This window comes from Colletotrichum orchidophilum (assembly GCF_001831195.1).
Source record: "Colletotrichum orchidophilum strain IMI 309357 chromosome Unknown Scaffold_175.1, whole genome shotgun sequence".
Classification (NCBI taxonomy): domain Eukaryota; kingdom Fungi; phylum Ascomycota; class Sordariomycetes; order Glomerellales; family Glomerellaceae; genus Colletotrichum; species Colletotrichum orchidophilum.
In genome coordinates, this window is record NW_019173131.1 from 45,837 (window position 1) to 71,817 (window position 25,981).

General features: G+C 51.6%; 8 protein-coding genes across 8 annotated transcripts; 5 read left to right on the forward strand and 3 right to left on the reverse strand.

Moving 5' to 3' along the window:
* Nucleotides 1–500: 500 nt before the first annotated feature.
* On the forward strand, nucleotides 501–8,582 carry CORC01_13045 (beta-ketoacyl synthase domain-containing protein; the record flags this gene model as incomplete). The annotated part of the gene is made up of 12 exons (XM_022624663.1): nucleotides 501–1,057; nucleotides 1,110–1,554; nucleotides 1,621–1,689; nucleotides 1,745–1,868; nucleotides 2,401–2,559; nucleotides 2,612–3,067; nucleotides 3,125–6,189; nucleotides 6,241–6,534; nucleotides 6,590–6,664; nucleotides 6,743–7,080; nucleotides 7,145–7,625; nucleotides 7,683–8,582. The coding sequence occupies 12 exons, from the start codon at nucleotides 501–503 to the stop codon at nucleotides 8,580–8,582; spliced, it is 6,963 nt and encodes a 2,320-aa protein (XP_022468827.1).
* A 435-nt stretch (nucleotides 8,583–9,017) lies between these two features.
* On the reverse strand, nucleotides 9,018–11,008 carry CORC01_13046 (uncharacterized protein; the record flags this gene model as incomplete). Its single annotated transcript, XM_022624664.1, has 5 exons — nucleotides 9,018–9,115; nucleotides 9,376–9,445; nucleotides 9,504–9,540; nucleotides 9,684–10,709; nucleotides 10,782–11,008. The coding sequence occupies 5 exons, from the start codon at nucleotides 11,006–11,008 to the stop codon at nucleotides 9,018–9,020; spliced, it is 1,458 nt and encodes a 485-aa protein (XP_022468828.1).
* A 629-nt stretch (nucleotides 11,009–11,637) lies between these two features.
* On the reverse strand, nucleotides 11,638–13,612 carry CORC01_13047 (sulfatase; the record flags this gene model as incomplete). Its single annotated transcript, XM_022624665.1, has 6 exons — nucleotides 11,638–11,949; nucleotides 12,007–12,110; nucleotides 12,178–12,676; nucleotides 12,731–13,041; nucleotides 13,097–13,258; nucleotides 13,315–13,612. 6 exons carry the CDS (start codon nucleotides 13,610–13,612, stop codon nucleotides 11,638–11,640), a joined length of 1,686 nt encoding a protein of 561 aa, XP_022468829.1.
* A 2,384-nt stretch (nucleotides 13,613–15,996) lies between these two features.
* CORC01_13048 (small nuclear ribonucleoprotein) lies at nucleotides 15,997–16,464 on the forward strand (the record flags this gene model as incomplete). The annotated part of the gene is made up of 3 exons (XM_022624666.1): nucleotides 15,997–16,098; nucleotides 16,164–16,214; nucleotides 16,273–16,464. The coding sequence occupies 3 exons, from the start codon at nucleotides 15,997–15,999 to the stop codon at nucleotides 16,462–16,464; spliced, it is 345 nt and encodes a 114-aa protein (XP_022468830.1).
* Nucleotides 16,465–16,920: 456 nt separating this feature from the next.
* CORC01_13049 (pentatricopeptide repeat domain-containing protein) lies at nucleotides 16,921–18,821 on the forward strand (the record flags this gene model as incomplete). The annotated part of the gene is made up of 2 exons (XM_022624667.1): nucleotides 16,921–17,508; nucleotides 17,559–18,821. 2 exons carry the CDS (start codon nucleotides 16,921–16,923, stop codon nucleotides 18,819–18,821), a joined length of 1,851 nt encoding a protein of 616 aa, XP_022468831.1.
* Nucleotides 18,822–20,396: 1,575 nt separating this feature from the next.
* Nucleotides 20,397–22,262, forward strand: CORC01_13050 (major facilitator superfamily transporter; the record flags this gene model as incomplete). Its single annotated transcript, XM_022624668.1, has 2 exons — nucleotides 20,397–21,257; nucleotides 21,321–22,262. The coding sequence occupies 2 exons, from the start codon at nucleotides 20,397–20,399 to the stop codon at nucleotides 22,260–22,262; spliced, it is 1,803 nt and encodes a 600-aa protein (XP_022468832.1).
* Nucleotides 22,263–23,055: 793 nt separating this feature from the next.
* On the forward strand, nucleotides 23,056–24,100 carry CORC01_13051 (uncharacterized protein; the record flags this gene model as incomplete). The annotated part of the gene is made up of 3 exons (XM_022624669.1): nucleotides 23,056–23,498; nucleotides 23,557–23,784; nucleotides 23,875–24,100. 3 exons carry the CDS (start codon nucleotides 23,056–23,058, stop codon nucleotides 24,098–24,100), a joined length of 897 nt encoding a protein of 298 aa, XP_022468833.1.
* Nucleotides 24,101–24,173: 73 nt separating this feature from the next.
* CORC01_13052 (uncharacterized protein) lies at nucleotides 24,174–25,742 on the reverse strand (the record flags this gene model as incomplete). The annotated part of the gene is made up of 2 exons (XM_022624670.1): nucleotides 24,174–25,639; nucleotides 25,697–25,742. The coding sequence occupies 2 exons, from the start codon at nucleotides 25,740–25,742 to the stop codon at nucleotides 24,174–24,176; spliced, it is 1,512 nt and encodes a 503-aa protein (XP_022468834.1).
* Between the last annotated feature and the right edge of the window lie 239 nt (nucleotides 25,743–25,981).

The following is a 25,981-nucleotide window of genomic DNA, read 5'->3' on the forward strand; positions in this document are numbered from 1 at the left end:
CACTTCAACCCCGTCTGACCTAAGATATGGAAAGCCATCGGGTTGTGAGCTTAATGCGGTTGGATCGTCGTTCAACTTCATGTTCCTGCTGTGCCGTACCTCTGCCGACCAAATCACGTTCAAGACATCATTGAATACAGGGGCACAGCGGACCTCGCATGTTTCCCTTACGTACGGAGTCGATAAGATGACTCTAAAGGGCTAAGGAAAAGAGCCAATGTAATCAAGGTGCCATGACTTAGCCGCCAGCTGTTTGCATGCCTAGATTGACGCTATTGGAATGGCGAAGGCTGATTCATTCTTGGAATTCTTAGTCTTGGGGTAAGCAATGTCTCTTATTTCGGTAACGCTCTGGGAAACTCGTTTAGCTCTACATCACAGACTTGTCGTTAAAACCCGCATATAACCAAGCCACGAGCCTGTTTTGCCAGAAAGACGCACTAACTCTGGAGAGTGGACTGCTTTGATATACCCCAAAGAGTAGACATCAATGAGACACCATGAACAATAGCACTGAAGCCACAGTGAACGGCATCTGCAATGAGCACCATCACGAAGTATGCCCCTATGAGCCTATCGCCATCATAGGCATGGGCATGAGACTCCCAGGACGTGTCTACAACGCCACAGATTACTGGGACCTTCTCGTTAACGGGAGGAGTGGCCGTTGCCGAGTCCCAAAGAGCCGTTACAACGTCGATACGTGGTATGGTCCTGGGAAAGCCGCTCACGTGCCTAGCGAGTTTGGCTACTTCCTCGATGACTTGAATTTGGCACACGTGGATCCCAGCTTTTGGTCATTCACGAAACAGGAGGCTGAACTCATGGACCCCCGGCAACGGCTACTCCTCGAAGTCGCCTATGAAGCTTTCGAGAACTCGGGGTCGACGAGGTGGAGAGGAAGCGATGTTGGAGTCTACGTCGGGACTATGGGTGAAGACTGGAGCCAGCTTGAGTCCCGTGACAGTCAAAGCCTACAACAGGTCCGCCCTGATGTGTATGGAGACTACATCATTGCCAACCGGGCATCCTATGAGTTTGATCTTACGGGACCGAGGTAAGTTTTCAATCAAGAACTTCTTCTCCATGTCTTCTGACAAAAGTTACAGCGTAGTTGTACGGACTGCATGCTCTGCGTCTCTTGTTGCACTGCATCAGGCATGCCAAGACCTGCACAGCGGAGACTGTTCGTCTGCCCTCGTTGGGGGCGTCAACCTCATTCTCAACGCGAGAGACACTGGTGTCATGCAGCAAAACGGTGTACTTTCTCCTTCAGCATCCTGCAAAAGCTTTGATGCAGATGCCGATGGGTTCGCCCGCGGTGAAGGTGTCTCTGCCATTTACATCAAGAAGATATCAGATGCAGTACGCGATGGCGATCCTATCCGGGCAGTAATCCGATCTACCTGCACTGCCGGAAACGGCAGAACCCCAGGACTGACGACACCGAACCCTGAGGTCCATGAAAGGCTCATGAGAAGGGGACACAAGTTGGCTGGGATCACAGACCTGTCGAAGACTGCGATGGTTGAATGCCACGGCACTGGCACTTTTGTGAGTCTCAAAATGTTAGTTTCTGAGAATATAGGCAGTTCACTTACAGAATTTCTTCATGGCCAGGTCGGAGATCCGTTGGAAGTCAGCGCAGTGGCCAACATCTGGGGCAATCATGGTATTTACATCGGATCAGTACGTAGTCAGATTCAATCGAGCTTCGGTGCAAATTACTTACAGAGCCTCTCAGGTCAAGCCAAATATTGGACATGGCGAAGGGGCTTCCGGGTTGTCCAGCGTCATAAAAATGGTTTTGGCCCTGGAGAACTCTACCATCCCACCAAATATCAACTTCAAGACTCCTAATCCTCGAAGTAAGTATTTGCAACATTCAATCTAGCACTAGAGACGGTTACTAACCACCTCTCTGAATCAAGTTCCGTGGAAGAGTGCCAGGCTCAAAGTCCCTACTGAGCCCACACCTTGGCCAACTGACAGAGATGAGAAAGTTTCAATCAATAGCTTCGGGATCGGTGGCTCCAATGCTCATGTGCGTATACCAACCGAAAGTGCTAGCAAAATACGTTGCGCTGACAACTCGATTCCCCAAGGTTTTGCTAGAGTCTACCTCTTGCTTTGGCCTACCTCCACGCACCCTTGCAAACGGCTTAGAATCGAAACCCAGCGTTTCAAGACATCGACTATTGCCACTCTCTGCCAAACATCTCGAGTCAGTAAACGCTTTGAGCCGGAAGATTGAAGGTTACGTAGGTTGTAAACCTGAAAGCTTGGGAAATGTCGCATATTCCTTGGCTGCGCATCGAGAGACTCACCCATATCGCGCTTTCTGCGTGACCGATGGCAGTAGCCCCTTTCAGATGTCTTCTACTGTGAAATCAAGGACAGTATCGCCAGACATGATCTGGGTCTTCACTGGTCAAGGAGCCCAGTGGGCTCAAATGGGCAAAGAACTTCTAGAGCAAGAGGGTCTGTTCCGAGACAGGATAGATGCCATGGACAAAGTTGTGGCAGGTCTTCCTGATCCTCCACCGTGGACGCTACGAGGTTTGTCTTACGCATGGAACTTGCTGACAATACGCTGACCGTCTCTCCTCAGAGCTACTTTCCGCTCCGAAAGAAAAGAGCCGTCTCCACGAAGCAGAGTTTTCACAGCCGTGCTTGGTCGCGATTCAAGTTGCGCTCGTTGACATGCTTCGCTCATGGGGCGTCGCACCAACTGCGGTAGTGGGGCATTCTTCGGGCGAGACCGCTGCTGCGTATGCGACTGGAGCGATCACAGCTGACGAGGCTATCCTGATCGCCTATCACCGTGGTCAGATCACTCGTCTCATCAAAGCTGCACACAACGGCAGTATGGCAGCAGTCGGTCTCGGTAGAGAGCAAATTGAGCGATTTCTTCGTCCGGGCGTCATCATCGGATGTGACAACTCTCCATCCAATGTCACTCTGTCAGGTGAAAGCGATGTCCTAAACACGATTCTTCAGGATGTTTGCTCCAAAAACCCGGATGTGCTCGCTCGAAGGCTCCGCGTTGAGTGCGGATATCACTCTCGTGAGTTCACAAAAGCATAGTCCCATTTTTGCATCGTCTATCTAACTGCTTCATCAGATCACATGAAGACTGCCGCCGCCGACTTCACATCCCGTTTGGAGGGACTCCTTCAAAACAAGGAGCCCCTAATTCCATTTTACTCCTCTGTAACAGGGGAGAAGAACACAGATATGTGTCATACTTATTGGGTTCGTAACGTCATCTCGCCCGTTCTGTTCAACAAAGCGGTACAAAGCGTCCTGGATGATTTCAAATCTCCAGTTTTCGTCGAAATTGGCCCGCATTCAGCCCTTGCCGGACCTATCCGTCAAATCTCCCACTTCAAAAACATGCCGGTCCAGTACATATCGACGCTGGTGCGGAACCAGGATGCACTTGCAGCTGTTCTCAAGACTGCGGGAGAACTCTGGCTGGCCAACGCTCAGATTGATGTTGCTGCAGTCAATCCGCCGGGTCGGTTCCTGACGGACCTTCCGACATATCCTTGGCATTACGATAAGGAGTACTGGAAAGAGAGCAGGCTTTCTCGCAGTTGGCGATTCAGAAAATTCGATCAGCATGAACTTCTCGGTTCTCGTGTCGAAGAGACCTCCGATGCCTGCCCCGCTTGGAGGTGTATTCTCCGCGTCGAAGATGTCCCATGGCTACAAGACCACATTATCCGGGACAGTATGATATTTCCTGCCTCTGGTTTTATTGCCATGGTTGGAGAAGCCCTAAGGCAGCTCAACGGCTCTGTGGACTTTACAATGGAAGATGTATCTTTGAAGTCGGCATTGGTTCTTGATGACAAGCCGTTAGAGATTGTGACGGTGCTCAACCCGGCGAGGTCAAATAGCACAAGTGCGAATGTCTCATACGACTTCTCGATTTCTTCACTCACAGAAGGGAGTGAAGTCTGGGTCAAACATATTTGCGGTCAGTGCAAAATTGGCTCCGATCAGAAGCATTGCGTCCCCGAGATGGCCGTTCTACCACGTAAAGCTTCAGCAACTTCATTCTACGGCACTTGGAAGAGACACGGCCTGAAATACGGCCCCAGCTTTTGTGGTATTTCCAACATCAGTTCCCACGTCACCGAAGCCAAGGCCATTGCAACTCTGGATGGCAAGTTCACGACTTACACCAACTCGATCTATTCTCTGCATCCAGTAACTCTTGACACAAGCATGCATGTGGCAATGATATCTGCATGCCGCGGTCTGGAGAGAAACTTCAAGGAACTGGTAGTGCCTACATACATCCAAAAGGTGTACGTCGCTCGATCAACGGGACAGATTCAAGTCATGGCTAGTGCCGACAACAGGACCGACGTAACTGCTACCAGCAGTATCGTCGGAGTGTCCGACGCGCGAGTTGTGATCGAGATTTCTGGCCTGCAGGTCAGCCCCCTCGATGGAGTGATTGGCAATGAAGAAGACGATCCTCATGCCGGTGCCATTTTGAAATGGATGCCAGACATCAACTTCATCAAGCCGACTCAGCTATTCCGCCGTCGCGACATGGGTCCGAGTTTCAACGTTTTGAACGAGCTGGTCTTGGCCTGCATCGTTGATCTGAGAACTCAGCTTCAGTTTCTCCCTGCGACCCAACCGCACTTCGTGGGCTACAAGAGTTGGCTTGATGCTTCGTATCGAGAGGCTATGACGGGGCAGTACACAGAAGTCATCAACGCTTTCGACATCGCAACGATGAGTCACAAGACAAGGCTCGAAGCAATCGGAAAACTGACCGAGTCTTGCAAGCGTACTGCCGCTATGGACGCCTCTGTGTCAATCTTCCGCGTCCATACCTACGGCGCAGATTACTTTTCTGGGTTGCCACACGCGATCAAACCACTGACACAGCCCAGCCATTCTGCTGGGTCTGCTAGTCTCATATCTGATGTGGACTTCTCCGATTTCATTCGACTTCTAGGGCACAAGACCCCAGGCATGAGAGTCCTGCACATAGGCGCCAGGGAAAGCGACGACTCCTTATCGAAACTTTTGTCTTCTGATAAGAATAATCGCTCATATGGAAGTTACGTGTACACCGGTGTTTCTCCAAAGCCGTCAAAGTCTTTAGAGAAGCGATTCGTATCAGCCCCCGCTGTTACTTACAAGCAATTGTTGATTGAAACAGATCCAGCTTCACAAGGCTTCTTTGCAGAATCTTTCGATCTTATCATCTCCGAACCCACACTCTCCTCTTTCTCAAACGCTTCCATAGCAAACATGCGAAGACTACTGAGTCCGCGAGGTTATTTGGTTCTCCAACATGCAAACCCCGAGTCCAGAGTCCTCCGGTTCACATATGGGCTGTCTACTGACTTCAAGTTCGGTTCTGGGTCCCTGAGTAACCCAGATTTTCTGCTCGATCAGCTCAGTAACGCTGGTTTCGACAATGCCTCAACCTTTGCCTTCACAGGAGAGCATGGTAGGGTCACTGTCGCCACACCACTTTTCGACTTCCCAAAGATGACCAAGGCCAGTATCGTCTGCCAAGACCCAAGTCATTATCTGGTGGCTGAGGCAGCAAGATTGTTAGAATCCCACGGCATTTGCTTGCAATTCTTCTCTCTTGGTCAAGAGCTACCTTGTGGACAGGCTGTTGTGTGTCTTCTGGATCTTGAGTCTCCTTTCCTCCACGACATGAAAGAGATACAGTGGGAGAACCTTAAGAAGTCGTTGTCTTCGGCGCAAGATGAGAAGTTCCTTTGGGTCACCGGAGCCTCTCAGATAGACTGCAAAGACCCAAGGTACTCACTGACACTAGGTGTCACCCGCAGCATTCGGAGAGAGTTGTCGATTGACTTGGTCACCCTTGAATTGGTATCTTACGACGCCAGCGGGTGGAACGCCATGATCACTATTTTTGAGTCCCTCGGCGATCGCATAAGTGGTGACACTACCAAGCCGGATTCTGAGTACGTTTTCTCGGGGGGGTCTATCCAAGTCAGTCGATTTCTCTCTGTGAAAGTCTCCGACGACCTGCGAGAGCCATACGAGAGCGCACCTAAGAGTTTGAAGATGAAGAAACCCGGAGTGCTACAGTCATTGACATGGGAAGAATTGGAGCCAACCCGATTGAGCAATGATGACGTACAAGTATCAGTGAAAGCTGTCGGCCTCAACGCAGAGGTATGTCGACTAATAGATTTACTCTCGTGGAATACTAATCATCAGTTGTAGGATTTGAAAGTCTCATCAGGTCACTCAACAAGCAAAAACAGCGGCTCCAGTGATTTCGGACTCGAAGGAAGCGGTGTTGTGACAGGTGTTGGGCCAAAGGCTTGTCGTCTTCGAGTGGGCGACCGTGTCGCGTTCAACTTCAGTGGCTCCTTGGTTACTTCAATCGTGTTACCTGAAACTCTTTGTGCAGATATCCCACGCGCAATGACCTTTGAAGAGGCTACTGCGTTTCCCTACTCATACAGCACCGTTCTGTACGGGCTTATGGAACTTGGCAGGCTCAGGAAGAACCAGGTAGGCCAGCCTCGTCATGCTAGCTCATTTACTCAAGCGCTTGCTGACTTGTCAGACTCTTTTAATCCATTCGACATCTGATGCTCTTGGACTGGCTGTTGTTCAAGTCGCAAGAATGGTTGGCGCAGATGTAAGCGCCATCCTTCTACTCTGAATTGCGCAAACTCGAAATCTTGTTCGTCCCAAAACTGACTGAACTTTACTGTAGATCTTTTGCACAGCCGAGACCGCGACACAAGCGAGATACCTCCAGAAATCGTATTCCATTCCAAGCAACCGTATCCTCGGCTTCAAAGCGGCCTCTTTTGTGTCTGAAGTCTTGCAACAGACGGGTGGCCGGGGTGTAGACATCGTTTTCAGCGCGCACTCTGAAACAATCCAAGAGACTTGGAAGTGTCTTACGCCGTTCGGAACAATGATACAAGTCCGACAAGATAGTAGCCAGACACCGGAGACCTTGAAGATGAATCAATGTAGCAACAACCGAACTTTCGTCAACATTGACCTCAAAGAGCTGAGAGTTCATCGGCCAGAGGAATGTACTCGGTAAATTCTTGTCCGGTAGCTGTGGAAGCTCTTCGCTTGGACTTACTAACGTAAGACTTTGCAGTCTTCTGGAGCAGGCATTCTTATTCCACAAGTTTGGACTCAACAAACCCTCTCAGCCCATCAGAGCCTTTCCAGCTTCTGACATACTCTCGGCATTCAAGCATTTGCGAAATGAAGAACAGATTGGTCAAATCGTCGTTACTATGCCTGACAGCAGTAAAGACCTTAGAGCGCGTCCCTTGCGACAAAGCATAGTTCTCCGTTCGGACAGAACCTATGTCATTGTCGGTGGTTTGGGAGGCTTGGGTCAAGCCACGGCAAGATTTCTCGTCGAAAAGGGGGCTCGTCATTTGATTTTCTTCTCAAGATCTGCTGCAGCCTTTTCCAACAGTCAGCCAGCATATGTCAGTGAGCTTCAATTCCTTGGGTGCGCCGTCCAAGCCATTCCTGGGAGCGTCAGCAACATGGCCGATGTGGTGAGGATGGTCGGCTCAGCAACTACTCCGATCGCCGGTGTCTTACACGCTGCGATGGTCCTTCAGGTATGCCGCATTTCCGATCTTTCCCCGGTGGCTGAATGAATACTCATTGGGTTCCAGGACGTTCATTTCGCCGACATGACTTTTGAGCAATGGCAGATGACGGTCGCTCCAAAGGTAGAAGGAACCTGGAACCTCCATCATGCCCTCCAAGGACAGAGAGAGCCTCTCGACTTCTTTTTCTTGTTTAGTTCTCTTTCCGGGCTGGGAGGGCAGATTGGCCAGGCAAACTACGCTGCCGGAAACGCATTCCTCGACGCCTTCGTTCAATACAGACACTCTCAGGGACTCGCATGTTCCGTGTTGGATATAGGCATCATGGAAGATATTGGCGTTCTTGCGAGGGAGGCCAATCGCCTAGAAGCTCTTCGTTCAACCTCTCAACATTGTCTTCACGAGCAGGATCTCCTCGATGCCATGGAGTTGATGATGAGAAGATCCCACGCAAAGAACAGGATACACCCAGAGGGTCTAGGTTCTTCGCCAGAAGAATTCTTCAATCCTAGTCAGCTTGCCATCGGAATGCGGTCTTCGTCTTCGGTAAACAGAACCGGCTGGCATCAGGACCCACGCGCCGGATTTCTAGCAAATATTGCATCCTCGGATAGACCGGTCGATCAGCATAGGTCAGACAGCACTCTAAAGGATTTCCTTCAGAGCTGCACAGTGGATCCTACAAAGTTAGAATCTGACGAGGTGAAATATTTCCTGGCCGAGGAGATTGGTGCCGCGTTACGGGGTTTTATGATGCGACAGGACGAAGAAGTTGACCTGACAAGGCCACTGCAAACAGACTCTTTAGTCACGGTTGAACTTCGAAATTGGCTGCGACGGAAAGTTGGTGTGATTTTCAATGTCCTCGAGATGAAGAATGCAGAGAGTATTGTCGCATTAGGTGGGTTGGCGGCGATGAGGCTTTCGGCCGTGTACAGAAATCGTGTTCAAGACCTTAGTACTTGACTAGGTGTATTCAGTCTTCGGTTTAATGCTTCAGACTATGCTAGTTTTATTCCAGATCTGAATGTCGATGAGAGCACATCGTCCTTGTTCAGACTCCGTTTTCAACAGATGCTATAAATATCTCCGCTATATCTTGGTGGAAGAGTTCACCGGCGAACCATCACCTAGTCTTGAACTGGGATACGGAAACCACATGCATATTGTCATGCTGTATTTCGATGATGAAATAAGTACCCCGCCAATTATTCGATGATACTTCTACCAGCGTTTTGTGATGCAAGAGAGAAGAATGCGACCGAACCTTCCCGGGTCGGGGCAGTGGCTCCGGCTGCTCAAAGTCCAGTTGGCTGGGGTCTCGCGGTATGTAACATTGAGGAGACGGAAAAGTATATAGAGGGGCTGTTTGAGAAGAACGTACTTGTATAAATAGACTTCTCATGCAAATCCACTGTTTACCGGAAGATCAAGTGTGGCCTCATCGAAGCCAAAGTGGTCAAGCTCGCGGAACCTTCCTTGGCTGATTAGACTAATCTCTATTCCAAGAGTTTCCATGTAACTCTAAATTTTGTCATGAAGCGCGAATTTACTCTTCCCTCTAAGATTCTTGCCATATTTAAAGAACAACCAAGGGAAGGGCATCATTGCAACTGTAAGAAATGCAAGAAGACTTGTTGCCCACTGATGACCGAGCTTATCGTACATCTGCACGCCGAATAGTGGGAACGCAGCTAGAGTGATGGTACAGTGTCAGAGATCTGGAAGGCTCACGAGGGCTATAAGGGAGCGGACAAACCGGAAAACAGGCACCTCGTCAGGCCGTTCGACGCCAACGCCGATGCAGAATACTTTGCATATGCATCTATCTAAAAGAATTGTCAGTACATGTGACTCATGAGATGGAGCACCATCACGCCATCGTACAAGAAAAGTATAAATGCCAGTGAAGGCTAGAACTGTCCTGTACGTTTAGACAAATTAGCTTGCAGTCTGCAGAAGACGTATCCTGTCTTCATGACAAAAACGACTGAGAAGAAGAAGCCTATCTCGGAGGAACATTCCTCGACTTTCTCTCTGCGTTTCCATAAGGGCAGTTGGACTTACCCGCATCCGAACACTCCGGAGCCGATTACGGGAACGATCCAATGAATATCTGGACTTATAGTCCAGCCGAACCAGAACAAGCCAATTGGTATCAAAATCCCACCCAGCATGGCCGAGGGTAGTCGAAACTCGGGCTCACTGGTACCATGCTTCTCCACAAGTCGCGTGCGGATGTTGGACCAAATGGGTGATGTTGCTGCAGCCAAACACATGCCGACGATAATGCCAAGGAAGGTGAGACCGCCTTGCCATAGGTTCATTCCGTACTGCGCTCGGAATAGACGCGGAAATGCTAGGAAGAACAAGTATAAAATGGCTAGCAGAATGGCTGAGTAGACGTTGAGGCAGAGGCACATTGGCTCTAGGAAGTTGAATTGCAAGGGCCGCAGCATTGAGGTTGCTATAATGGAAGCCTTCGATGCCTGGACAGCTGCGTCCTTCTTTTTCTCCATTGGTGCGTGATACCGATCGTCTCCAGTCTGCTGGCGAATTTGCTTTGCCTTCATGTGCAACATGATAGGGTGGAAAGTCTCGGGCGTGAAGAAGACAATGATGACCATCAATAAAGAAGACCAGATGATCATGATGTAATATGTCCATCGCCAGTTGACGTTGTAGTTGATAAATCCGCCAATCAGGGGGCCCACGCAAGGTCCCATGAAAGGCACCAGAGACACAAGAGACATGGGCGTTTGGATTTCATGCAGTTGGAAGATGTCGCCCACAGTTCCTCCCGACACTGACAGAAACGTTCCACCAAAGGCACCACTGAAGAACCGGGTGACAAGAAGGGTCTGAATGTTCTTCGCGACTGCAGATGGGATCGTTGAAAGGATGAACAGAGACCATGTACCGAGGTAGATGGGGCGTCGCCCGTAGTACTCGCTAAGGGGGCTGATCATGGGTGGTCCGAAAGCAATGCCCAAGAGAAATGTCGATAGTCCGAGGGTGGATATTAGAGACGACGTGCCAAACTCGGCATTCATCTGAGTGTACGTGGATGTGTATGCTGAGCTAGTGCAAGTACTATGTGATCCCAAAGTCAGCAAGGTAGCTGCATTTTGCAAAGATGATTTACTCCGCGGGGTTCCTTCTTACACGCAAATCGTCACATTGCATAAGATTGTGACTATGATCCATTTGCGAAGCAAGGGCATACTATGGGGACAAAAGGGGTCGTCGATCCCATCGAAAGAGACCTCGAAAGGATCTCGATCAACTGGCGCCCATGCCGAAGGCTCAGGAATCTTCTCGCCGTCTTCACCCGACTGAGAATCATAGTTGTCGCTATCCATTTCAGCGAGCTTCGGATATCTCGTGGTCATCAAAAGTGAGGAGAGATCTTAGGTGCGAGCAGTGATAATGCGGTTGGTGAACTGCTCTAATACTAGCGGAAATTGGGAGGCCATGGTTTGCGACATGGAGCAGGCTTCCTTTTGAAGAAGGACAGTCAATGGAGAAACACACAGCGTTTGACCCTAATGACTCTGGGGCAGATCACAATTAATAATAGTGAAAGTTTGTGAAGCAGCTAGGTCTTTTGTCGAGAAGTCGACGACTTCGGCATTTCAAGCAATGGGTAGGAGAGCCAATGGGAGTATACGAATTGGCCCCATATTTCAAGACACCGAGGTGTCTTGGGCGGTCAGAACAAGAGACCGGACCGAGGCCGGGCTCTTGACCCGGGAATAACGTCTTCCTCATGTTATCGACGTGTCGTGCAACCCCCCAAGCTAACTCAAAATGCATCATAACATTTGTGTGTCTGACTCATCTGTACCAACCAGCATGGATGTCCTTGAACGCGGTGGCATTCGGCGGAGGCATTGAGACTAGAGTACATGTACTTATAGCTCTTCCAATGGTAATGGCTTGCTCATTGACTGCTCACCAAATGTTGTACTGCATTCTCGTTTAGCGTTCATCCTCGCTTGTAGATACTTCATAATCAAACTCACGGATCGTAGTAAACCAGCGTGTCCTGGGCACCCTCGGAAGCAATGTCGTAAAAGTCTTTGCAGTCCGAGAAGAAGATCTTGGGCTGTCCAGCATAGAAAACGTCGAACTTCGCATCAAGTGCATCTCGGAGGTTCTCAACGCCACCTTCTGGGTGGATATGCTTCCAGGGAAGTCTGCAAGTTTCGGCTTTGCAACTCTTGAGGACCAACAAAAGAGCATCGAGACGGTCTTGGACCACGGACAGGGGACGATTCAGGAGCTGACCTGAGGCGCTTCTGGCGAGGTTGGACATCTGACCTGGGTCTTTCTATGGCGGAAGTCAGTGATGGCTCGCTAACTTCAAAAGTTTTCATGTCGCGCTTACCTTCATATCGTAGAACTCGCGTTCGTTGCTGCACCAAACAGAGTAGAACAAGCTATATCCATCGCCGAGAATACGCATTGCCTTGTAGGTGTTGTTCGCAGAGACTATTCAGGAAAGCAATAAGTGTCCGAATCACTCAGAAACGATGAAGTGAGAGCATAAGCCACTTACCATCCCCGAACGCATCATACCCGCGTTGAGTTCCCCAAAACTCAACATTGACGTGGTCATGCTTCGGGTCATTCTGGGCTTTTTCAATTCCACCCTCTGAAAAGGGAATGGGAGAACCATCAAAGTCGTCACGCAGGGTGATGTTAGCAAGCGAGAAAATGGTGGGAGCAATATCGGTGTGGGTCGTGACGAAGTCCACCGTCTTGCCCTTTGGCACACCAGGGCCGCGAATCAGGAAGGGCACATTGATGTCTTCTTCGATGGCGCAAGTCTTCCCTGGCTTGAGGCGATGCTGTCCGATGTGGAAACCATTGTCGGACGTGAAAATTACGTAGGTGTTGTCGAGGACACCGGCCTGGTCGAGACGTTTGAAAACAGCATCAACCATTTCGTCAACAGACTGCAGTGTTTGAAGGCGGCGGCGGTAGTAGTTGTCACCATATGCTATCTCGGCAGTGTTCAGCTGGGGGATGATGAGGCCCCAGTTGGCCATGCTCGGCTGAGATTAGAATCAGTGACTGATAATATGAGCCGGATTTGTGCAAGGATTTACCTTATCAGGGTTGAAATTATAGGTACGAGGAACCGTAACGTTTGAAAAGAGGTTTTCGTGCCTTTTCGCAGGGATCGGCGGTGTCGCACCGGGACTGGTCTCGCCACCAAGTCCGTTGTTGTGAGGACCAATAGGTGCAATGCCCAGGAAGAAAGGCTTGCTGCCATTGAATTTGAGAGCATCGTCCAAGAAGCCCAGAGCTCGGTCGGCAACCAGATCGTTGCTGTACTCGCCAGGGAACGTCTGGGGCGGGCTCTGATTTCTCTGAAACGTCGCATTCAAGTAAAGATACGTGTTGGGGTCCAGAAGAACTACATCAGAGTTAGCACTGGAAGGCTGGAATGGTGGCCTTGGTTATTGGCTTACAGTCACTGCCAGTCCAGCCCTTGGGGAATGGATTGTTCCAATTCTCGGTGGAGTGAGAGTTGAAGAGCTTCCCGGTGTAGTACGTGTTGTACCCAGCATCCTGAAGCCAGACGGGGAGGTACTTGTCGTTGTACCCTTGGGATACGAACTTTGGGTAGCCGCCTTTGTGTGTGGTCAGAGAGTTTCGAGTTTCGTGGCAGTAAATATCGTCGGCTTACCGTGAGGGGGAGTAACATATGTGACATTGGTGTTATGCGCCGCCTGGCCCGTCAACAAGCTGACTCGAGACGGACAGCAGATTGCAATCGTACAAAAATGCTTGCGGTAGTACGTTCCCTCCTTTACAAAATGCTTCTGGACATACGGCATGTAGTCAAGAGAACCAAGTTGTTCGTCCTGGTCATCAGTCAAGATGAAGACGATGTTCGGCTGACGCTGCTGCACATTTTGGGCGACGACGGCAGAAGCCCCGAGTGCCAGAGTCGCCAATGCTGACAAGCTAGGAACCGGCACCATGGTATCTTGAAGTCAACACTGACGGGACTCTTGTAAGTTCAAACAGAGCTACTACAGATAGGCAGGTGTAGCGCAAGCCGACCTGGGGTAGATCAAGGAGTGTGCCGACAGATACCACAAAGTAACTTTTATATGCCGTGCGTCAACCAACTGTGACGCAGCAATCCGTTGTCCGCTCCAGCACTTCAATTTCCCCTTTCCCCAATGGCTAAGAACAAAATCACCTAGTCCATGGGGTCCCGGTAGTTCGGTGGTACCGTTAGTGGGTCGTCGGATGGCGCCTGCCCATCGGTCGACCAACCGGGTGGGCTCCAGGTTATCGAAATGGATTTTTAACAATGTCAAATGGCATTCGCAATCGGGTCTGTCGATTTCGCCATTTCAGTCCGCTAGCCTAATTGAACCACGACCACGACCTGGTCTCTGAGATCCTGACTATTCTTTCGGGGCTGGTTCCAGTTCGAGGCTCGATGCAGTATACCGGGGCCACGCCCTAAGTCGAAGACGACCCAGCATAGAATGGCATGGCGCGTCGGGCCTGACTTGGTGGACCGTATAGTGACTCTAATCAGGCTGTTCACTTTACTGTTTCTTGTCCCACCAGTATCAGTCAAGAGCGACTCGGGACATTGACCAACTCGTTGAAGACACGCGATGAATAGACAGAAACAACAGTCGAAAGGCAGTTATAAGGTTGGAAGGCTACATATAAATCCCTGACCCGGTGCATGCGCTGTTCAAACCTTAGAATTTGGGTCGTTTGAAATATGAGAAACCACAATCTTGCGCTTAACAAAATACCCAGCATGTTCAGTTCGATGAGAACTGTGGTATAATCGATTGTATTACTAAAGAGTGAAACCGAGTCACTTTAATTTGTCTAGGCCTTTGGCATAATCTTACCCACAGTGCGCAACTTTTTTGGCTTCGTTAGAAACTCGTGTGACACGCAGCTGCTGGCGAGGAAGTCTGGAACTCAACTCCGAGGCTGGGTTGCTTTTACTTCGTTCGAGTCTTTCAGCTGCGGAATATTATCACAAGTACCCGCTCAGTTGCAGTATCCTTGGCATCTTGGGAAATTTGCAGCCCGAGTTGCAGAGAGAGTAAATTAAGTTACGAAAATGTTATTGAGCGGAGAGCAACTCTCTGTTTTGCCGTTTTGGGTTCTGTGATGGTACTTGGGACCTGACCTATGAACCATCGTAGCGAGGAGAACAAATGCATTGCTTCCGCTATCTAGGTATTACACGATCATTTGCTTTTTTTCTTGAACACGGCTAGTGCGACTAAGCGTAGGAGCAACGTTTTTGCGACAACGCTATGCAAGACACTGCTTCATCTTTAGCAATAACGATTACCTGGCTCGGACTGACGACAAAGAAGTGAAAACTCTTATCCATCTCTATGCTCTGGTAAACTGTCGACGTCGTGTTCGATGGCGGTCTCAAGCGTGGCCAAAGACATCTCAGACTTCTCACAGGACTAGAAAGACGTCAACCTCAGATTTGTGGATCAAAATGATATTGATAAACACAAATTTTGCTTCCGCCGTCAACTTGTCCAATCAACGGGTCAGGCCGGCTGGCGCAATGGTAGCGCATCAGACTTCTACTACTTCTGCACATTAGTCCGGAAGAATAGATATCTGGGGGTTGTGGGTTCGAGCCCCACGTTGGTCAATCTTTTGCACTTTGTGGGCCCGCGGCCCATGTGCCCTCCTTCCCCCCCTTCTAACCATTTCAGTCCGCATTTTCGTTTGTGTTGTGGCATTTTACAATGGAAATAGCCAGTTGAATAGCTGAAATTATGTTTTATTTCTCAAGCATACGTACGGAGGGTTATTCGCAGTGACAGCGACAGAATGGGGAAGAGCCTGTCTACTAAGCACTGTGATAGGTGTAAATAACTAAGCTCGATCGCGAATTGAGGGAGCGATTGTCATGTTTTGTAGAATCATGGGTAGCGCTTCAATAACGCTGCCCTTCAGCGACTGCTTTCTTCAACCTGTTGGAATTTACCTACGTCATGCCGCAGTGCAGCCACCAGATAGGTACCTTACCTAGGTAAGGTAGCAACCAGCAACCAACCAACAGCCGGGTCCTGCGCTGGGAGCTACTCACCGAGTCGTCACCGAGAAGGATCCACTTAAATCTCCATGGTCGCATAATCGTCAACCGTCCGCGTCAAGCTCCAGTTCAGCTTCTTCTCTCACGGCAAGCTCCTGAGCCCCAATCACAAAATGGTACGCCCCTACGCGCTCTCCTGAACACGCAATATCTGGCGAACAAAGTGCAAACTTTTTGTACGATGGACTCTCGGCGCGCCCGCTAACGCAGCTGTCGCAGTTACCCCTCGGTCTCTTGAACGCCGCCCAAGGGCACCCGATGCTCGTCGAGCTCAAGAACGGAGAAACTCTTAATGGCCACCTGGTCATGTGCGATACGTGGATGAACCTCACATTGAAGGAGGTTGTCCAAACAAGTCCGGTACGCGCTACCCGCCGATGGCTCGCCCTCCCAAACCCCGCGCCTGACGACTGACGAGCACACAGGAAGGCGACAAGTTCGTCAAGATCCCCGAAGTTTACGTCAAAGGAAACAACGTATGATTTCTTCATGACTTGATAACGAGAGATGAGCGACATACTGACGCGCCCCAAGATTAAATACCTACGAGTGCCCGACGACATCATTGACGTGGTGAAGGAGAACCAACAAAACCAGCAAGGAGGCTTCCGTGGTGGCAGAGGTGGATCGAGAGGAGACCACGGCGGCCGCGGCGGTGACAGAGGACGTGGAAGAGGTCAGGGTCGTGGGGGCAGAGGAAGAGGAAACCGTGGCGGTGGGCAATGATGATATCCCGGACACGATCATGACGAGTACGGCTGCTACACGGCTCCCAGCGGTCGCCCTCCACAATGCCGAAGAACCCACGAAACTTTGAAGGTTGCAGACCTCCATATCAGACAAGTCTTGCACAGAAAGGGACACGAATGTGGATCGTTCGAGGTTGCAAGGCCATTGGATTAGCGTTATCGGCATCTGGCCGCGCGCCTGGGACACATGCGAACCGACATAATCATTTTACGTTTTAAAATCAAGAAAAGAAACCCATGAAAGGTCATGCTGCTCCGTATGACGCCTGTGATGCTTGTACGTGCTCGCCATCTACCGCAATGCGCATCATCAAACGAGTCACGTGATCGGTTGTGGACCGGGATTATCTCGGTGAGAGAAGCTCCGAAAAATGCCAGCTGCAGCTTTCCAGAATCTTGATGCTCCTCCGTGCCCGGCCGCATTATCAGCTCCATGACGGGGTCTCGAGTAGTCTTCGACGGCTTGTGGCGCTGCCTCTGCCCCTCCGTCGACACGCAAGCTGCCGCTAGGCTTCTCAATTCACAGATTGTCCCCGGGAAATCGCTTGCGACGCGCCAGCGAAGGCACCTCGTCCCGTTCGCCCGCCATCCCGCTGTTCGCACACAATGTCGACGACACACGACCGCCGCCCCTTCTGCCGTGCGTGCAGAAGGGAACTTGAAGTTACATGATAGCGACGAACCAGTACAAGCCAGTGCAGCTCAACAAACGTCAGACCCCGAACCTGTGGACGATAACCTCCCCGACCCAAACGAGCAGCTCCGAGCAGCCCCGCTGCCTGCCATCCTCGATGCGCTGCAGGTCCTTCGGGGCCAGCCCAGGAGCTTTAAGAAAGTCGCAACGATCATCACATATTTGGTGAGGGCTAGAGGTATTGAGATGAGTCCGAACCTCTACGAGGACCTGATCGTTGCTGCGGCCGATGTTCAAGGATCGGCAGCGTTTCTAGCACAGCTATTCGCGGAGATGAAGCGACTGCAGTTTACAACAACACCTTCAATCTCTCATGCCGCGCTGGCTGTGCGTTCCCTCATGGTATTTCGAATTGTTGTCGGTACTGATGATTGCAGGCCCTTGCGGTACACCCCGACTACCTACTTCGAAACGAGATCCTTGCTGCCATGAAGCAGTCATGGACCGAAGTCGATGCCTCGGGACAGGGCCACGTTGCCCTCGGGCTACTCCGCGACGGACAGATCGAGCTTGCTTTCGACGCGCTGGAAACCATCATCCACAAGCAGGTGCCCATCGCTTCATGGGTCTACGACGTCTTCATATTCACGCTCGCTCAGCACGGCTTCATAGATGAGGCGATTAAATTGGCGCACAGCAAGGTCCATTCTTCCGATAGTGAGACCGACATTGCTTTGTGGTATATGCTGCTTGACAGTTGCGCCGAGGCATATCACTACGAGGGCACGCGATACATATGGGGCAGGATGCTGGAGAAGGACAGAGAGCAGCTTTCGGACGGCGTTTTGCTCAACATTATCAACACGGCGGCCAGACAGCATGACTTTCAACTTGCCACAGGGGCAGCTCATTTGGTCACACAGAGAGGCGGAAAACTTGTTGCGCACCATTACGAGGCCCTGCTCGAATGCTACGGCGGTGTCGGAGACATTGCGAGCGCATTGCGGGTCCTATGCATCATGTTCAAGGCCATCTCCGTCGCGCCTTACGCCAGCACCCGTCCGATCTATCAGAGAATCAAGAAAGAACCAGAGAGCATCGACCCGGCTCTAAAGACTCTGACTGAACTTGTCCGCAACTACAAAGTCCCCATTGCCGCGCTCAATGTCATCATTGAGGCTGCCGTGGAAACACACGGCTACGCAAAGGCATTGGAGATTTACCAGAATGCGCACAAGTACACTGAGGCCACCCCCAATCATGTCACCATCCGTTACGTTCTACAAGCGTGCGAGGACACTGAAGCTCTCAAGGCTTTGGTGGCGGAGAACCCGGAGTTGGCCTTGAAAGGTGACAGAACAGTTTTTGCGAGGGTCGTGTACGAGTACGCCGTGGCTGGGGAGTTGGACCTCGCGTACAAATGCGTCAAGCTATTTGGTGAAGCTCCTGCGCCGGCTGAAGGCCAGCAGCCCGAACAGTCCACTTTTTGGATAAACAGGAAAACGCTGCTCACCCTCGTCAGGAAGTCCCTCGACGCCCAGGATGAGCGCGTATGGTGGTTGGTCGAGCAGGCCGAGAGGCGGAATATGGACGTCCAGTCGGGCTTATCGAAGCTGATGGCATCCGTTGCCGATGAGATCAAGAGAAGTTCGGGGTTGGGCCAAGAGGGCCCCGATATGAGACATCGCTCTCCGTTCTAGCATCGCGTATTGGTGTATGATTTGGACTGCCAACTGCACTCGCATCAACGTCTTTCGAACAAGATGTGCCGTACCCGGATCCAACCGCGGCGGCTGTATCATACAAATTGGTGCAAACCAACCAATTCCACATTTCAAAGCCTATCAATCTTCGGTCAAGCCGTGAACACTCTGCATACTCACACGAGTGACTCATTGTCGGATCACAGCGCGGCAACCTTATCCCGACTACCGTGTAACACGCCGAGGGGCTTCGGAGGTTATCGATGTTCCTGACTTCGTCAATTTAGATCCGTGCTTCTGAAGCTAATATGCAAACCTGGTTGGCTAATTTCTCACCACCCGCCGACGCACTAGTCCCGAACCCCATCATCCACTCCTTACGAGTCTTCAGTGTGCCTAGGACGCATCCGCTGTCCCATTGCATCATCCATCCTCTTGCGATGTCTCATCAGCCGACAAAAGTTATTTGGCAATGTGGTAGATTAGAAGAGTTCCTTAGGCTATGTGTTGCTGTGTTGCCCACAAACCAGAAGGCACGCTTCAACGGCTTGGCAGTAGCTGTGGATTTATAAGTCAGGCTGTGGCTCGGATGGATGATATCCCATCTCAAACATAGCGGGCGGTGCACACCAAGTGGCTGATTCATCCGTGGGATATCGGTTGGTTCAAAGTTCGGCCCAGCCATACATAAGCTTCTTGTTCGGCCAACCAATCAGATGATGCATGTACGGAGATCGTTCAAGGGTGCCGGAACTCGCTGATAAATCGACCAAAAGCCGGACGACGATTAGTGATGATCTGGGGTACTGAGTGATAGCTCATCCTCTCTCCCTTCGCTTCCGCGGAAGTGGCTAGCACTAGCAGCAAATACCTCACGATTCATAGACGCTAACTCCTTTGCTCTAGCTCCTAATTCCAGCGTCGACTTTTTGCACGCCATCTCGCTGTCCCTCAACGTCATGTCAGCCCTAGTAGCATGTCGAGACGGAACAATCCAATACCCTGGTGACACGGTTAGATCTTACCGCGCTCCAGGGGGGGAGAGAAAGAGAGAGAGAGAGAGATTTACGACGCCTGCTTCCGCGGGGCCCCCACCCATCCCAAACAAGATAGAGTCTGCACCAGACGGCCGGTTCATGTGTGTCTCTTTCCGGCGCATTCGAGAACTTAAGCCCGGCTCTGATTCATAATGCTACACGTGCTAGAGTCGTGCCGCATCGTAGTTATCGCTCGTAAGCCCGATGCCATGGACGGACCAACTTTGGGGCCTGCTCAGTCATCATGCCGGCAATCATGCTGCTTCTTTGGTCTTTGAGTGTTGTCAACCCTATTGTCTGCTTGGCAGAGATAGGGATGATTATTAGTATATAGGAAGACGTGTTTTCGGTGTCAATATCGTTCCTCTCTTGTCCTGTCAATTCACACACTCATCTCTCAAGTTTTATACCCCTACCAGGTGAAGGCATCTCGACAGCTTCAGGCGCAAGCCAGACCCCAAAAAGTACTCTAACACCTCTGCCCACCATTGCGCATAGCATATAATCCCAAGTCACATCATCAGCAGCCGTTCCCATGGCACAATTAATTCGAGATGCGCCTGTGGGCCAGGTCATCCGCTTCATCACACGAAATAAGTTCCTCCAATATCCAGAGGAGAAGCCCGACTTCCAGCTTCCGCAGCAATGGCTCGACGTCCTGAACTCTGAAAAGTCCGGCCCGGCTGAAGCAACCCCAGCCGACGCCGGCGCATCACCCAGGTCTTCCGTGTCAATCAACGCCGAGGAGGAAAACAGGCTCTCCCAGAAGGAGGCCGAAGACGCCGCGCCGTACGGCACCTCACTCCAGCGGACCCGGAGCCGGGAGGAGACGGTCCCGTATACATCAGACCGGCTCCAGGTGGACGAGATCCACGAGATCCAAAAGACGAAGAGCATACCCATCGCACCGAGAAAGACAAAAGACGGCGCCATTCTGGTGGACTGGTACTTTAGCGACGACGTCGAGAACCCGCAAAACTGGTCCAACGCGAAGCGCGGACTCATCGCTGCCGTCATCTGCATCTACACCTTTGTCGTCTACATGTCGTCGGCAATTTACACGCCCTCCGTCGAGGGCATCATCCACGAGTTCGGCGTCGACATGACTGAGGCTTCGCTGGGTCTGGCGCTCTTCGTCCTGGGTTACGGCATCGGCCCCTTGCTCTTCTCGCCGCTCTCTGAGATCCCTCGCATCGGCCGCAACCCGATTTATATCGTCACCATGTTCCTCTTTGTCATCGTGTCGATCCCTGCGCCTTTGGCGAGCAATTTCCCCGGGCTGATGGTCCTTCGCTTCCTGCAAGGCCTCTTTGGGTCGCCGTGTCTGGCGTCTGGCGCCGCGTCTCTGGGTGACATGTATAGTCTCCTGAACCTTCCCTATGCCCTCATTGCTTGGGTAAGTACTTCTCCGTGACGACATCCGTCTTTCAATACAATCGTGCTAACTCGCAAAAAACAGGTGTCTGCGGCATACTGCGGTCCAGCTCTAGGGCCCCTCTTGTCAGGTTTCTCCGTTCCCGCCATGGGCTGGCGCTGGTCTCTCTGGGAGATCCTCTGGGCCGCCGCGCCCGTCTTCCTCGTCATGTTCTTCTTCCTCCCAGAGACTTCGACGCCCAACATCCTCCTCCGCCGCGCGCAGCGACTCCGAAAGCTGACGGGCAACGAACGCTTCATGTCCCAGTCGGAAATTGACCAACGCAACCTAAAGACCTCGGCTGTCGTCATCGACGCGCTCATCAAACCCCTCGAGATCACCATCAAGGACCCAGCGATCCTCTTCGTCCAGGTTTACACCGCCATCATCTACGGCATCTACTACTCCTTCTTCGAGGTGTTCCCCCTGGTGTACCCGGTCTACTACGGCATGTCCATCGGCCAGATCGGCCTCGTCTTCCTCTGCGTCCTCGTCGCCTGCCTCCTCGGCATCGCCACCTACGTGTCCTACCTGGCCTTCTACATGGTGCCCCGCATCAAGAAGTTCGGCTTCCCGATCCAGGAGAACCGACTCGTGCCCGCTCTGCCCGCGTCTTTCGGCCCCACCATCGGCCTCTTCATCTTCGCATGGACGGCATCACCGGCGATCCACTGGATCGTCCCGACCATCGGCATCACCGTCTACGGCGCCTCAGTCTTCATCGTGATGCAATGCATCTTCGTCTACGTCCCGCTGTCCTACCCACAGTACGCTGCCAGTCTCTTTGCTGGCAACGACTTCTTCCGCTCCGCTTTCGCCTTTGCTAGCATCCTGTTCGCGGGCCCAATGTACCGAAACTTGGGTGTCGCGCGCGGGACGAGTCTGTTGGGTGGACTGAGCACCATTGGCATTCTCGGCATCTGGTTGCTCTACTTCTACGGTGGTAGGCTCAGGGCTCTGAGCAAGTTTGCAATTTCGTCTGACTGAGGCGTTCCGAAAAGTTTTGGTGTTTGACTAGAGCGCGGTTGATGATGATGATATCGCATGGCCTTGCTTCTTTCGGTTTCTGCTTTTCATGGTGCCTAGACCTCTTAAACATAGACTAACTAGAATATAATAATGGATTAATATCGCGAGCAACTAGCCCATCCCAATTACATCTGCAACACGGACTGAACCAGTAATCTCACGAATCCCATCAACGGCAGGCTGCCTTCCCCTTTTCAGAAATACCACAGACTTTCTTAGGTGAGGAGCTCCGAAACACCTGACCAAAGCACTGGTGCTCTCATGACAACCCTGTACCCACGAGCCGGTACCGGATCTAAGCGATGCGATTCATCCCGGTTTACCCCCGTCTCATCTATCCCCACCTATCCACCAGTCTGATCCCGCAACCTTATCATCGCACGAGTGCACTAACCAGATTTGGGCATTATTCTGAGAAACTCGACAGAGCAGGGGTTTCTCGCTGTCGTGGCCGATACCGAAATGCTTTTCCTCTGAGATGAGCCTAATTGCTGTGGGCATAGTCAAGGAAAGTTTGTCTGCAACCTCCGAGTTTCGTTCCTTTACGAGCTAAACTGAAGACGGGTAATCTTGAGAGAGGTGACGACTGTCTCAGGGTATATATTATCCAAACACGAGCGTGGGAGGCGTCGGCTAGCACAAATATATAGACCTACGTGACTACGAATATAAAGTAGGCGTGTCGTATCCCACGATCAGTTTCCACAACGTAGGGTCCGTCTCAAAGCACGAATGAACAAGGCCTGAACCAATGGCGAAACCTGAGATCCCTACTTCCCGTCCCTCTATTGCACGATTCGATGCAACGGATCCGTCAACCACAACAGAGACGCTCGTCGAAATTATCAACCGCGATGGCGGCGTCATAGTAGAGAAACTGATCGAGCGCCAACTCGCGGAAGAAATCAAGCGAGATCTGAAACCGTACTTTGACGGGGACATTCCAGACAAGTATGGTTTCTTCCCCGCAACAACGCAGAGAGCATCCGGACTGCTGGGGATCTCTGACGGTTGCGTAGAGCTCGCCTGCAACCGCGTCTATACCGACGTTGCGAACGCTCTGGTCTCTTCGTCGTACACTTTCTGGAGGGGTGATCAGCAGAAGACGGTGAGCGGGAAGCCCATCATCTCCTCGACGGTGGGTTTTCGGGTGAACCCGGGCGGAAAGCAACAGGTGCTGCACCGCGATGACAAGTAAGTAGTCCTGCAGTTCCCGTGTTGAAGCAGAGCTCCGCTGACATGAGATTCTCAGTGATTATCACCCTCACGATAAGAAACTGCCCGTAATGATTGGGTGCGTCACCGCCTTGACAAAGACAACGGCGGCAAACGGCGCAACAGTCGTGATTCCCGGCTCGCATCTCTGGGGCCCCGATCGTCGTCCGCTTGACGAAGAGACCGTGCCGGCGGAACTTGAGCCCGGCGATGCCTTGATCTTCCTCGGGAACCTATACCACGCTGGCGGAGGAAACGTGACCAAGTGAGTACATCGCGGGCAGCTGGCATTCTCCACCAGTGCCGGACCCCGAAAGCAGAGTCTTGATTAACCTTCGCCGTCTCTCATTGACAGGGACGAATACCGGGAGACTGTCGGCATCTTCCTCTGTCAGCCGACGCTCCGTCCTGCAGAGAACCAATTTCTCATGGTGCCGTTTGAACGGGTCAAGAAGATGAAGCCCCAAGCACAACGTCTTCTTGGGTATGGTTTGTGCGAACCGGGCGTTGGGTTCATGAAGTATCAAGACCCGATGCGGGTGCTTTTTGGCGTCGAGGATGAAGAGACAGTCGACTTCTAATGCTCTACAGCCTCAGACGGTAGATGGAGTAGAATGAAATCATCTGTCTGGAATCGAACGGCACTGTTGTTGCTCACACCACGAGGATCCGCTGCCCTGTTGCTTCTCTCATGCGAGCGAGGGGACGCCAGTCTTCGTTGTCTCCAGCCCAGAACTCCTTGAGAAAGTTCACCGCGTCCAGGTAGTAGTTGAACCGTGTGCCGTGATAGATTGATGTGAGCAGTTCCGAGACTATTTCTTGCCGATGCTGGTCTCCATGACATTCGGTCCCGGCAATAAAGGTTGGCCAGGCTAGATTTTGGACGAAGGCGGCTTGGTCTTCGAATCTGGTAAGTTGATCGAATAGACCGTCAACAGCTACAACATGCTCCGAGGTGTGTTCCATAGCATAATCCAGGCATCTCAATGAGTATAGCAACCCTGCGCTATGATACACCTCCACCAAACGTGTGAAATCGCGAGACATACTGGACGCTACTAGCCCGAGTCGTCCTGCCGCCATCAAAGTAGCGCCTCTTGCCTGCTCAAATTCGGACCGAATCAGAGATACCGTGAGACCGCTGCGTGTGAGTGAAGTTGAATTATCAGACTCCACGACATCTGCTGATACGAGCGTGACATGATGCAAGAAAGTCAGATACCTCGAAAAGAGGAGATCGCCTGAGCCAGGTGCCGGTGTGATGGCGTTTCGGATAAGGGGCAGGTCGAACGATGTTGTAGCTGCCAGGACATCATCAATAGCCAGTTGGTTTCGTAAGAAAGCAAATAGCTCTCGGTTGTTCACGGAGTTTTGGTTTTTATGGCTTTTGAAAAGGTTGACAATTGTCCGGGCCGCCCGTCTGTGATGATCGGCAATTTGAAGGCGGCGACGGGTATTCTCGTAGTTGCACATGATCAGGATTGAGGCCAGCATCCATTCAGCGTCAGCCATGTCGGCATGGTCGTCCAAATCGTCGCCTTTTATGAGCCGTGCCGTCATGTTCTGGGCACGTCTTTGTATTAGATGCAAGCACCTGTCGCGCGCATTTTCCGCAACGGACTCGTCAGGAAACGCCATGGCGCCGTGTTGAGCCGCGAAGGCCATGATGGCGAAGCCGATTGCCGGTCGATTCACGGCGAGAGGGACGACCTGCGTGCGGTAATGGTTCTCCTCTGAGTCTAGCCACACCATAAGGCCAGCGAGGTTGCGTCTGTAATAGTCCATGAATACCGTCGAGTCGAAGTCGTTGCAAGCTTGAGTTGTTAGAGCTACTGGCGGGTTCGGCAGGGCAACTCGCAACAGGCAATCCTTTTGCTCGTGAAGCTTGGAGCTTCGTGAAACCAAAGTTTCCGAATGGCTTTTGGGAAATGCGGCCTTATCTTGAGGAGAAGGCCTCGTTGGGATTGTCCGGCCCCGAAGATGTCCTCTTGCGGCAACGCCGTCTACCCATCGTAGACGGCGTTCGTAGCCGGGACATACAAGCCCTTTCTTTTGGCACTTGACGCATTGGGGCCGCTGGTTATCACACCGAATCCGACGACGCTCACAATTGGCGCAGCCTGAGGGTCTGATTAGCACAGACGAGGTGGCAGAGGTAGACGGGGTATTCGGCGTACCTTTCAATTGCTTCTCGGGGGTCTCCTCGATAGACTTGGGACTCATGCTGTGTGCTTCTCCTTCTAGAAAGCTGTCAAAATCTCACGGCCACAGCAATAGGTGCTTGAACTGCACACTCACGTTTGCATTTGCGCGATGCTTGGTGGAACTAGCGGCTGAAGAAAGTTTATCGGTCAATTGCGGGGATCCTTCCGATTGATCAAAGGATGGGCGTCCAAAACCTTGACGTGTCAGGTGAGCACACTAGATCAAGACTCTAGTAGGAATACAGCACCTGTGTTTAA